The sequence below is a fragment of the Tachypleus tridentatus genome, chromosome 8, assembly GCF_004210375.1.
Source record: "Tachypleus tridentatus isolate NWPU-2018 chromosome 8, ASM421037v1, whole genome shotgun sequence".
In the NCBI taxonomy this organism is placed as follows: Eukaryota; Metazoa; Arthropoda; class Merostomata; order Xiphosura; family Limulidae; genus Tachypleus; species Tachypleus tridentatus.
Window position 1 is genome coordinate 154,461,573 of NC_134832.1, and position 13,586 is coordinate 154,475,158.

The following is a 13,586-nucleotide window of genomic DNA, read 5'->3' on the forward strand; positions in this document are numbered from 1 at the left end:
ATATTTGTCTTTTAAGTAGAAAATTCTAATTTAAATAATTCACTCAAAAAAAAATTCCTATCTTTTTTAGAGGGAAAATTTACTAAATACCCTCATTTTAGAACCTACTAAATACCCTCATTTTTAGAGAAACCCACAAAATACCCTCATTTTTAGAACAACCTACTAAATACCCTCATTTTTAGAACAACCTACTAAATACTCTCATTTTTTAAAAGTTGTTTATTATGACGATTCTGTGAATGCAGAAAGTTTTGTGAACGTTTACAAAAATGTTTTAACATAAACTGATTTAAAATCTATAACAGAATTGCAAGATGATAACTGAGAGAGATTCAGAAGATGAACAAAATGGAAAAGATAAGGAAAGAAAAATTTCTACTTCATTGCCAGTGTTAAGTTATATTAATTATATCAAATTGTATGCAGAAATGGAGGAAAATGAACTTCATGAAAAGACCATAGAATTGTCGTTCTCTTTTAACCGCATGAAAAAATCCATTAGAAAACTAAACAGTTGAAATTGGACATTTTCTTCAAATAAATTTAAGATTTTGTGGACTTGTATATATATTTTGAATGTTTGTTTTTGTTAATAAACAGTATATCAAATTTATTCACAAACATCTGACTTCCCTTGAGTCAGCAAGTATAACGTTCCACGCAAAAATTATATATAATTAAGGAAGTGCATGTTCACTATGTCTAAGCTGGAAAACTTGCTTCAGCCAGAAATGTTACTCGGTCCTGTGCGATTCCACCTTAGACATGTTTTACTGTATATATATATATATAAAGGTACGTTTACTGTATTTGTTCCAGATTTGAACTTCCTTCTATTCATGTTTTAGCACATTATTTTAAAATGTCTAAAAATTTTTATGGTCCACAAAATGCAAGTTATAGCTATTTATAATTTTTAAACAATCACATACTCTCCTTATGGTTTCAAGAAGGATATAAAACCAAAAAAAATATTTCTAATTAAGCCTAAACAATAAGCAAGTATTTTTTTCATTTTTAAATAGGATTTCATGTTTATATATGTATATATGTACATAGAAAACAATTTTATTTCATAAATGTTTTTAGTTCAAGTTTGTGTTTCATTGTAGCTGTAATTTTATTTACTGTGCTGAGAACACAATCATGCCTCTTGGTGGTCACTATTGTTAAGTCCAACACAGACACATTTGAACATTACCACAGATATGGTAGTAAGAAAGCTTCTTGGTATTTAAATAACATTTCTTTCAACTTTCAAACAAGTTTATTTCAACACATCCTTGTATGTTGTTTCACTAGATAGACAAACATTTAATTGCCAACTGTTAGTTAATGTATCTAATTAATATCTTACAATAAAGGCAGTTTTAATACCACCACCTGATCTTAATTACATATTTCCTGTTGCAACAGATTACCAAACAATACAAACCATAAATTACAGAGAAAGTCACTTTACAGCACAGGATTAGTCCAGGTTACATTTCTTTCATTATAGGCAAGATTTAGGTTGGAATTTGAGACTTAAGTTCTTCAGTGCATCAATGATGCAACTGTGACAATGTCACAACTTTCCCATTATTTTGAGACAAATGTGTTTATTCTGTTGCAAATTCAACATATGGATTTTATTGCTGTCATTTGTGTACACTGAGATTTAAATCCTTTGAAATATATCATAATAAACTTTTATATACCAGTATCACTGTGTTAATTATTGAACAACAACAGAAGTTTAAGTCTTGGATGATATGTGTAGTACATATAAATTACACAGGTTATTCTAAATAATGAATCATATTTTTATCATGCACTTATAAAATTATCCTAAATTACTGAACTTAAAACTCCTAATTTCAATGCAAAATAATATAAAAATCACAAACTCTTTCAGTACAGAGTGCTAAGCCTAATTCATGAAAAGACTTGCCACTCAATAGATCTTAACCCTAACATGCATAGATTAACTTCTGTCCTAAAGATTATATATATTTTTAATTTGTTTTTCAATATAATGATTGTTATAAATAGATATACAATATAGCATGATTTAAGCTACTATGGAAAAATAATACCAAAGGTCACATAAATCTGATGGGTCATTCAATGTCAAATCATCCAGAATTTGGAAAATTTTTCAGGTGGCCCCCTCAGAATGCCTTGAAAAATTCACATGTGCTCATCTACCCATATAATGAAAAATCACCAAAGATTAGATCAATATCTCTAATAGTTTCTGATTTACAGCCCTGTAAAATTTACTTAATTTTTTGTTATTTTTGGCAAATTCATTTTCGGACAACTTTGGCTGCTTAAAGTTGCAAGAGTAATGGGGGTAGAAAGCTGAAATTTGCTACACTGACCGAATTAATCTCACAGAATTCAAAACTGGTCTCAAACCAAGTTTATCTTTCATAGGATTTTCATAGTGAGACTGTAAAATCACCTGAAAACCCAAAATTGTAAAAAACATTGGTTTATGTAATAAGCCATACCTCTAAGACTTAATATGATACAAAGCTATTTTTTTTTCTAATTTCCTATAACATATCAGTTCATAAATCAGCAATTGTTGTAATTAAAAGTCTATTAGATCTCCTGTAAAATATTTAGCTGCATGCAACTTTTTATGATTTAGCTGAAAATAGCCCTACTTCAGGCCACAGTTTGGCCATGTCACCAGTCATTCAGCCTTTTCAGATTTTTACCATATATTTTTACATTTCTGAATATGATCTACAAAAAAAATCAGGATTGTGTTCAACCTACTTTTTGAGTTATATCCTCTGACAATACGTTTACTTAAAAAAAATTCAGTTCAGGTGTGTTACTGTGTGCTGTGCAAATATATCCATACAATTTTGAAAAATACCTGTCAGAATTTTATGAATCCCACTGAAATATTCTAACCAGCCTTTTACAATGTTAAATAATGAAGTTGTATGAAACAAGAATTAATTCATTTCTGAACAAGTTTATTGGCATACCTAGTTAGATCACATGGCAATGCAAATATATTGTGTGTGCATTACAGTTATGGAGATATGGCTGAGTTAAAGATCCATAATATAATAAATACAAAGGTAAATCAGACACAGTGCTACAACAGGGGATAACTGAGAAAGATTATAGTCACACCAAACTGCAATAATCATGAGAATGAAATGTTTCAAAAACTGCTTTGGCGATAAATTAGCCTTAACAACATCAAATAAACACTGATTTGTTCAGACAGCTTGAATAAATTTCTAAAATTTGAGTTTGGTTATATTGAGATCACTTTGACTTAGAACATAGTGGCGAGCACTACTGCCTTGCACGGTAGGTGCACTTATCAGACAAAGAATATGTTGGAAAGGAATCCAACTTTCATCCTTATGTGACCTTGCAGGCCATGAGAACAGTTTGTTTCTTGATTTCTTCATAAATGACACCGACACATCGGAATGTTCATCTGATCTATCTTTTATGTTTCCCATATACCATTCATGATCATATATGCATGCCACATATTTCCCTGGATGATATATAATTGTCATTGCTATCATTAGACCCTATTTGAGCTGCTGTAGCATCACTTTCACTGCTACTACCAACAGTTACAACTGTGTACACATCATCATCTGATAGCCTTCTGATATACAATTGATTTTTATATAATACAACCTTGATTTTTTGAAGATCATGTTCAGAGATGTAAGAATATATGGTAAAGGCTGATTAGAATATTTCAATGGAATTCATAATTTTTTTTTCAAAATTGTATGGATATATTTGCACACAGTAACACACCTGGTCAGAGAATACTTTAAAAAATTATAATTCAAAAAGTAGGTTGAACATCATCTTGTATTTTTTGTAGATCATATTCAGAGATGTGAGAATATATGGTAAAAATCTGAAAAGACTGAATAACTGGTGACACAGTCAAACTGTGGCCTGAAGTAGGGCTATTTTTAGCTAAATCATAAAAAGTTGCATGCAGCTACATTGTTTTTACAGGAGATCTAACAGATTTTTAATTACAACAATTGTTGATTTATCAACTGATATGTTACAGGAAATTAGAAAAAAAAAATCAGCTTTGTATCATATTAAGTCTTAGAGCTATGGCATATTGAATAAACCAATTTTTTTTACTATTTTGGGTTTTCAAGTGATTTTACAGCCTCACTATGAAAATCCTATGAAAGATAAACTTGGCTTGAGACAATTTTTGAATTGTGTGAGATTAATCCAGTCAGTGTAGCAAATTTCAGCCTTCTATCACCATTAGTCTTGCAGTTTTAAACAGCCAAAGTTGTCCGAAAATGAATTTGCCAAAAATAACAAAAAATTAACATTTTACAGGGCTGTAAATCAGAAACTATTAGAGATATTGATCTAATATTTGGCAATTTTTCATTATATGGGTAGATGAGCACATGTGAATTTTTTTCAAGGTATTCTAAGGGGGTCACCTGGAAAATTTTCCAAATTCTGGGTGATTTGACATGGCATGACCCCCATGTAGTTTTTTTCCAGAAGCAAATTTTCTAAGGCTTTTATGAAAGTACTACTGACAATTACTAAATACGGCCTCTACATAAAATGACAGTTACTGTAATAAGCACCATCCACATTCATGTTGCAAAATACAGAGAACAAAGTTTCATCACTTGGTTTGCTTATCATTCTATGATTTCTTAAATGTGAAGTACGATAATGGAAATAACGTGGTACTGAAATTGAGACCTTTCACTAAGATTACATTAAAGTTTTGCCCAGACATTGTTTATAAAGAAAATAAACTAGAAAAAGGTTTAGCTACCAATCATAGATGGCAAAAACAGCACTAAAGTGCAAGGAAAAACATTTTTTAAATGTTGAAAAAATCTTCATAGGGGATGCCTATTTGTAGCTTCAAACACATTTTGGGAATATTTCAATTAAATTTCTCTTTTATCTTCATTAAATAATACAATTTAATGTGAATAATTGAATCTTATACAACTATTTACAAAAATAAAATTTGAAATCCAATAAAAGATTAGTTTTCTACAATGTTTGCAATTCACAAATAGGATTTTGTCCACCCAATAACATAAAATAGCCCTGGTAAATAAGGCGTTAAGTTAAAAGGCATTTCTTTTAAAACAGTATATTTTCTGTTTAAAGGATGTATGACTTTATCAAACTTTTAAAGTTCCATAAAATAACAAAACATTTGAGTTTACCTCTTTTTCCCATCTAATGATCCAATGGCTTCCAACAACTTAGAGTGTTTTGTTTCATCATTTTCCTTCAACCAAAATAAAATTAAAAATGAAGAACTAAATTTCATTTGTAGTTTAATAATAAAACTTCAAGTCTTTATTTTGAATACATATATATATACACACACACACACATCAAATATATATATTTATTCATCATATACATATACACACATCATATACTAAACATATTTAATTAAAACCTAAATATTTCTTTTATGTTTGCATATAACAGAGATCACATTATGTAAAATGGTAGGCATTAGCTTGATAAACTAAGATTCAAAAACTTTATAACAAAGAATTCTGAAGAAAGCTTATTCAGTACTCACATTACTGTACTAATAATTCATATAAAATAGAGATGAAATTCTAAACATTAACCTTTTATTTTAATTATCCAAATCATTAATACAAAACAAATATTCCAAATACCCATGACTTATTCCAAAGAAGGCAGGTCCACTCTTTTAAAGTACAGTTTTCATGAACTGTATTTGTTACAACTACACTTATTCTCTCAATCAACTTATCTCCACACATCCCAACCCCATCTGATATCTACTGACAACCTAACTTTATATTCACTACTTACTCAGCTATTTTTACAAGCCTTTGACATAATTTGTTTCTTTGTAGCACTTCATGAAAAACACATGTTCTCATTAAAAAGAAAAATTAGAATTTTGTGCTAGTTAATATTTCAATTTGTATTTTAAACGTGCAAGTTATACAGAGTATAACAAAATATTATTCTATACATGTACTTTATTTTATGAACTGTTGACTGAAAGTTCCACAAGTTTTTACCTCATCTTCACTAGCACTAATATTTTCATAATCTTCTTCTTTGCTAATAGTATTTGATAACACACTGAAAATAGAGAAAAACATTACTATGAATGATGTACAATTCTCAGAAGAACACGACAAAATGATACACTTGTAGTAATAAGTAACTTTCTTTGACCCTGTCAGTTATAATCACAATGATGTGAATATAGTCCATGACAAAGAATGTATCTTCTCTATCAAACCAAAAATTTGGAGAATTTCCATTACATACTGTTACTTACAAGTATAGAATTTGGTTATTAGCAGTTAGTTTTACCATAAGGGTCATATACAATCTATAGCAGTATCACTATATCTTTATAATCACAAAAATGTTATTAAAGTTTAACAAAGTATGAACAGTAACTTTAATGCACAAACTGGTTCCTTACTATATTATTTATTACTATTTAAGGCTTAATGATAAAGTTCAAGAGGTCAAAAAGCTTACCCTCTTAAGTTTAGAACCTTTAATCAAATAATATTCTCTACCAACTTTATACATCTAAACTCTTATAAACAGATACACTAGTTACAAAGATACTTTTGCCATAAGTGAAAATAATAATTAAACCATGCCTCCTCCACACTTCCTATTATGTGACTTTTTTGTCTGCATTTTCTACTTTTGCATTAAGCCTAACTGAACAATTAACACGTGATAATGCCTAACACTAAAACATTTATTTTAAATATTTTCAGCTTTTCTGCCTTGTCTGATGTGCACTCGTGCATCCTTCTTCTACCACAAATGCAACTTATTCTGAACTTCATAATTAAAAGACTAACAATGACACGTGGCGAGATTCTTCAATATATATCCTAACCAAGTTGTTGAAAAATACAGCTATCAATATTAAGATCGGCCTGATACCACTACATATTAGAACTTTTCTTCCGCCTTTAAAAAATGTCTTAATACTAAAACGATAGTCCTGAGTTATTACCTGACAGTTTCTCTTCTTTCCTCCATCATTAAAAACGTGAAATTAGTAATGGAATTAATTATATTACAAATCAAACCTGTTCAAACCAACTATACATTATAAATTCAACTACTGCTACCACTACTGCCCTCTAGAAAACAGATGCTAAAAATGAGTTTAAAAGGACTTAAAAACCCAATAAATATAGGGTGGTCTAAATTATCTTCCCTTTTTTTTTTAATTTAGTAATCAAGGAAATATCTTCTATTCCCACCAAACAGTTTCTAACTGTCATGTTTTTATGTATTTTTCCCCATTCCAGGGAGTAGTATTACCCTATAAAGTGGCAATTGTATAAGTAAAGGATTAATACAACGTTTGGCTTTAAGAAATCAAGTCAGTGACTGTGGTGCAACATAATTACATACGCTAATACAGAAAATAAGTATGGAGGCATGTTAAGGTCGTCGTGCATCTCATATCTAAAGCAAACATCAGGGAGCTGAAAACCGATATAACCGACGCCGTCGCCGCTGTAACTGCGGACGTATTACAGCAAAAGCGGACTGAAATCGCAATTTGATTAAATTTGCTGAAAGCGACGAGCCAGTAATGGTGTATACGTAGAAGTATACTGATATGTCAATAAAAACTGTTTGAATTGAGCTACAAGATGTTGAACGCTGCATAGCTGTGCGTCCTTAGTTAGTTAATTATTAAATTTTAAAGATAAGTTTGAACATCACCATTATAAGAGGCTCAACTGTAATTCTTTGCTTTCCTGAATCGAGTTGTATTGTTGAACCATCATCAGACGACATTACTGTCTACAGCCAACGTATAGCAGCTCAAAGAATATATCAAACCGTTACGTTACTGATTATATTTTTATTAATATAAAAGGTAACCTACCAGCTTTTATAATTAGTTAAATTGAAAATATAAAACAAAATTAAGCAAATTGTCGGCATTTATTTGTTTTTGTCTAAAATGTTTGTTATTGCTACCATAAGATCTGAAAAATAGCAAAAAAAGAAATTGATACTACAAATTATTTTAATGCTAATGATCGTTCCATTTTTTATCATAATGACTTTTACATTGTATTAGTTTTAAAATTTGTTATATTAATAAAAGCATCATTACTGATTTAGTAAATAGATAATTTTCCTACGATGTGAGCATAAATTATTCTAGATGTGACTGAATCATACTGTTTCGCAATCTGTTTAAATTAAGTTTAGAAAACGATCGTTCACAGGTAAATTTGTTGAGAACAGTGTTAACACGAATTTATACACTCAAAAAACAAATTCAAATACACTAAACTGGGTAAATTAAATTTTAGCAAAATATCGTAATAGCAAACGGTACATTTTCTACATGCTTTGAAGTTTAGGCTTATTTTTTCGTCTGTGTTATTATATTTTATGGTTTCTGTAGTATTGGTTTCCTCAATATAAATTTTATTTTTAAAAATGAAAGTATATTCGTCGGTTAATATTCAGGTTAGTCTGAAGATTACCTAAGAAAGCCGAAACTTTGTTCTGTACTTTATTTTAATAAAAGTTTTTAATACACTTGCCAACCGTCTTTAGAACACTTGTCATCGTAGTATTCATACCTCATTGTAAATAATTATAAAAGTGAACATTTAAAAAAAAAAACAGTATTTTTCTGGAATGCACTATTAGGGAAAAGTGTTCGGATTGTGCTCTTTACTCATGCACTTATTGAATCAAAATTATTCAATGCAGAGAGTTTAAAACTTTCGTAAATGTTATTGATATAAACTGGAAAGTTTTTATGTATTAAAAGAAATACCTTTCACAGAATAAATAATAGTTGTTTTTTTATAAAACTCCTTTTAGTACTATATTAAACAATTACATCAATAAAAATCTAATTAAACTCTCACGGAAGTCCTAGTGACAGTAATATCCTTGTTGTGAAGAGAGTGCTTTTATTTTAAACTTGGTAATTAATTTATGGTATACACATATGTAACAACCTGTATCATAGAACACAATTTAAAATGATCAATGACTGAATTTTTTAAACAGATTTTTGTTTGTGGTACCATGACATAGATGTCACTACATTTTATAAACCAGATTTAACACTGCGGACTTCAGAGATGTTGTTGTATTTCAGCTCAACATATGGCACCGCTATAATTATTACTTCGACCACATAAACAGATGTAAAGACAGCCATGCCATTACTCCATCATAGTAAAAAGTAAGATATAGTAAAGTGTACACACGATACTTGTGTTTTTCATTTTCCATTGGACCATTGTTACCAACTGTATCTCTCAGTGGCGGCACAAAGGGGGGCTTGGAGGGGCTTGGGCCCTCCCCCAAAATGACCCAAGCCCCTCAGACCCCAATATTGTTACCTACATGTGTTTATAAATTATGGAAAATACAATCGTCGTTGTTGCTTAACAATTAACATCAAAGAGACATAGATCTGTAGAGAGTCAACGTCTTCATTACGAGGGAAGTATGTGTCATGCATCCCTAGCAACGTACTGAATGCACTGAAACTCATGCGCTATATTGCGGCTCCCTGTGTAATGCCATTCTATCTTGAGCTTTGACGAAGATTAGACAACCACTTTGATTTCAAGTTACAACAGATCATCAAGGATTTTACTTGATAAACCAAAGGTTTCACGAGTATTTACCCATTAATTTAATTTATCTTTTATTGAAAAGTAAAACATAGCATGCATGTATAAATGTATTGTGTATAGGTCAAACCTATGAACCATTTAGCCGGTGTTGTGTCCTCAGTGAGATCATTTGCATTGTGTATCAGCCATCCAAAATTGTACTTATGATTGTGGCATACACCTAAGATTGTGACTTACAATCCAATTAATGTTATACTTATGATTAGATAATAACCTTACATGTTAACTGACCAAATAATATTTCTAAACAATTTTAGAATAAATTTTGAAATTGTTATTGGGCTATTTAGAAGTGCCTAATTTAATGTAATGTAGTAGTTACATTATTGTAACAGGTGCTAGTCACACTTATGATAATAAGAACAATATCACAGTTTGACCTGTATGAATAATGTGAAGAAACCAGCCTTTCTGTGAAGGTCATCTGCTATTTAGACATTTTGGTTTGGTGTTACTATGACCATTCAATATCCAGGCTGCGGGTTTACTTTGTTCGAGCGCGCGATTCCCGCATCGAACGCTTTAAGCGTATAATCACCAAGTCGATGACCATGGTGTACGCTCTGCGTACGTCTAACGATCGGCTCAGCCCGATCGAGATCAAGATGCCAGCCGCACGCCACACCCCCCGCTCACTCCCATTAGCTGCCCACAGTTTTACGACATGCTCTATCAAAGCTGTGTTTGTGTTCCCTAATTAGCCCTGTAATTTTACATTATCACTACCCTCTAATTAAGTACTTATGCTAGATGGTTAAAGAAAAACACTTTCTAACAGTATTTCACGGATATGTTCTGGATTTTCATGTGCTATTAATATAATTTGGAGATTTCAATGCCGCAGAGCAGTTGTTGGTAATGTTGAATTATGTTTAGTTGTTATTTGTTCCTTGTTCATGAAATGACCCCATAGCATGTATGTTACATCTTTTTCCTTAGATTTCGATGTTTAAAATGAATATCCTTTGTAAGCTCTAATGCCAATATAAGGAGAGAAATTCCCATTCGTTTCATATAAACTAACTCAACTTGTAAGTAAGGAGTGGTACTAGCACTCAGGCGACTCGGGGGTCACTTTGACGTTCGCGCGCTCTGTATAAAAGGGAGTTTTGTTTGTTTACGCAGCTTTCGCTCTCTTTGGTACTCGGCCTCACACTGTAACACACACTCAGTTTGGATTAATAAAAGGAAATCAAAATCAGCGACTCGTTTTCAAACAAGGACATCAACACACAAGACGAGTCAGACATCACCCACCAAATCATAAACCGGTCATACTACACATAGAGTTGATTATCCAACACTACCTGCTACCTAAGAAGAGGCAGCGAGTAGATGGTCCTAAAAACACATGTGGTGCAAGTGAGGAGGACAGTGGTGATCGTGATGGTGAGAATGCGGACACGACTAGTACGGGACCCCAGCCACAAGAGGGCACCACTCACACCCAGGGTGAAAAACTACTACCAACCCAAGGACCTGAGCCAGCTTTCAGATAGTGGTCCTAGCTGTCCAGACTTGAAGAGATGCCCGGCCACAGAATACAGCGGTCAGTCAAGGTCATTCAACAGAAATTGGCGTGATTAGGACTCGTGGTTGGAGTACTCTGCAATCTAAGATGCTGCATTCTGCTTCGCATGTCGTCTTTTCAGTCACACACACTTCAGTAAAACTGAGAAGTCCTTCACCCGTGAAGGCTTCTGGAACTGGAAGAAGGCGACCACATCATTGAAGTCCCATGATAACTCTGCAGGACACAAGTTTGCCATGCTTGCGGCATTAAAATTACGCAGAAAACAAAGGGTGCAAGGATCCAACATGCTCTAGATGCAAGCTGTGCTAAAACTGTGGAGGAAAACCGACATTACATAAAAGCCGCGATATATGCACTGCTCTACACAGCCTGCTAGAATGAAGCCCAGAGAGATCACAGGAAAGTTAGTCAGTCAGATAACAGGGGAAATTTCCTGGAACTTCTTGACATGATTTCCGATGAAATCATGAAGAAGAAGCTGAGTGGTCCTGGCAATGCCAAGTACACGCACCATGATATCCAAAACGAACTGCTTGACATCATAGTTGGAATGATCAAGAACTATATCAGCAAAGAGGTCATGGAAGCTGAGCATTTTGTTTCAATGGTTGATGAAACAAAGGATGTGAGCAAAAGAGAACAGCTGTCCATTGTGGTAAGGTACCTCCACCAACAGATCCTCCACGAGGAGTTCCTGGACTTCACAGCTGCTGAGGGTCTGGATGCAGATTCATTGCTCAAGAAAATCATGGAGACTCTGACTAAATGTGGTATTGACCATAATGCCTGCATTGGCCAGTGCTATGACGGAGCTGCAGTCATGCCAGGGCATATCAGTGGCGTACAGGAGGCTCAGGAGAGAGGTGTCTCAGGCTGTGTATGTCCACTGCTATGCACACAGGCTCAACCTTGTGCTAGTTGATTGTGTGCAGAACGTCCAGGCTGCAGCAGAGTTCTTTGTGACAATTCAGAAGCTGTACAAGTTCTTCTCTACATCGGTTGTGCATGAAGAATTTCTGAAGGTACAGAAGGAGCTTGAACCCGTGAACCAGCACATAGAGTTTAAACGACTGTCAGAAACAAGATGGGTCTGCCAACATGCTGCTTGTCTGGCTGTGAAAAGAACCCTCCCTGCCATTGTGACAACCCTAAAGCATTTTGTGGAGGGGACAATGTCCACAGAGCCATTGAATCAAAGGGCCTGTGGATCCTCCTAGATCAGCAGTTCGTAACCAGTCTAGTGGTCTTAGAAAAACTACTGCTGATGACAAAACAGCTATCAGACCCCCTCCAGTCACCTGATCTGCAGCTGGCCTCTGCAGAGGGCCTAGTACAATCTGTCATCTCTGATCTCTTAGAAATGAGAACTGAAGCAGCATGGAAAGACTTGAAAGAGCCTGCTGAGGATATATGTAAGAAAGTGGAAATATGCACTGAGACTGTGCGTCAAAGTGAACAGCGATCTGCCCTAAACACCTGGACGAATTCATAATCACATCTAGTACTAACCAAAGATATGAACCAACACCAGATGCCAGGAGACACACCTTTTATGTCATCATAGACAGAATACTAAACGAGCTGAATAGAAGGTTCTCCTTTGATGCCTGTAGTGTTCTGATGGGTGCAACTGTATTGAACTCCAAACACTCCATATTTCTGGACAAGCAAGCACTCTGAGGAATGGCAGCAAATTATGGTGTGGCAGAGAATGACCTCGAAGTGGAGGTCCACCAGTTGAACAGGCTAATTGCCAGGAAGAAAGACAAGGGGCATGAAGTATCCACACCATTTGAGCTTGCAACCATGCTAGCAGCCATATAACGATGCCTTCATGGATCTCCACAAACTTGTATGCATTGCTGTGACCCTGCCTGTCACTTCAGCTACCTGTGAGAGAGTTTCTCATGTCTGAAGCTTCTCAAGACATACTGCGCAACAGCAGTGGTAACATCTGCACCAGCAACCTTGCTGTCATATCAGTAAACTCAGGAGGGCAAAACAACTCGATATTGATACAGTTATAGATACATTTGCTGCCAATCACCAGAACAGGTGCATTGTTTTGAAGTAATATTGACTATAAACACAACATGAAGAAGATAGTTAGCCTGATAGTGACCTTACTTTTCCTCAGAGTGTATTAACTTCACATGGGATAATTCGTTTCTGCTATGTAAACTTTGTCTTTGTGTTATATTTCTTTTGATTTGTAGCTTTACTCTTAATGGTATATTAAATGTTCAATCTAAGTTAATCTTGATTTTCTTTATTATTATGTATTACCTAGAGTGGAATTTAGGTGAGCTTCCTCTTTTACATATACGCAT

The 13,586-nt window shown here is 33.6% G+C and overlaps 2 protein-coding genes across 2 annotated transcripts in view; one reads left to right on the forward strand and one right to left on the reverse strand.

Annotated features, from left to right (window-relative positions):
- Positions 1–7,184, reverse strand: part of LOC143223781 (U3 small nucleolar RNA-associated protein 14 homolog A-like) — a gene marked incomplete at its 3' end in the record, with an annotated part of 41,006 nt that extends 33,822 nt beyond the window's left edge. The window contains 3 exon segments of the mRNA XM_076452200.1: positions 5,223–5,287; positions 6,072–6,135; positions 7,043–7,184. Coding sequence (XP_076308315.1) covers positions 5,223–5,287; positions 6,072–6,135; positions 7,043–7,071 — 158 coding nt within the window.
- Positions 7,185–11,704: 4,520 nt separating this feature from the next.
- LOC143224047 (zinc finger protein 862-like) lies at positions 11,705–12,473 on the forward strand. Its single transcript, XM_076452509.1, has 2 exons — positions 11,705–11,916; positions 12,056–12,473. Exons 1-2 carry the CDS (start codon positions 11,705–11,707, stop codon positions 12,471–12,473), a joined length of 630 nt encoding a protein of 209 aa, XP_076308624.1.
- The last annotated feature ends 1,113 nt before the right edge of the window (positions 12,474–13,586 follow it).

Coding starts and splice junctions, on each gene's coding strand:
- LOC143224047 (XM_076452509.1), top strand. CDS start 11,705: ATGATTTCCGATGAAATCATGAAGAAGAAGCTGAGTGGTCCTGGCAAT. Junction 11,917..12,055: donor CAGCTGTCCATTGTGGTAAG/GTACCTCCACCA, acceptor TGCATTGGCCAG/TGCTATGACGGAGCTGCAGT.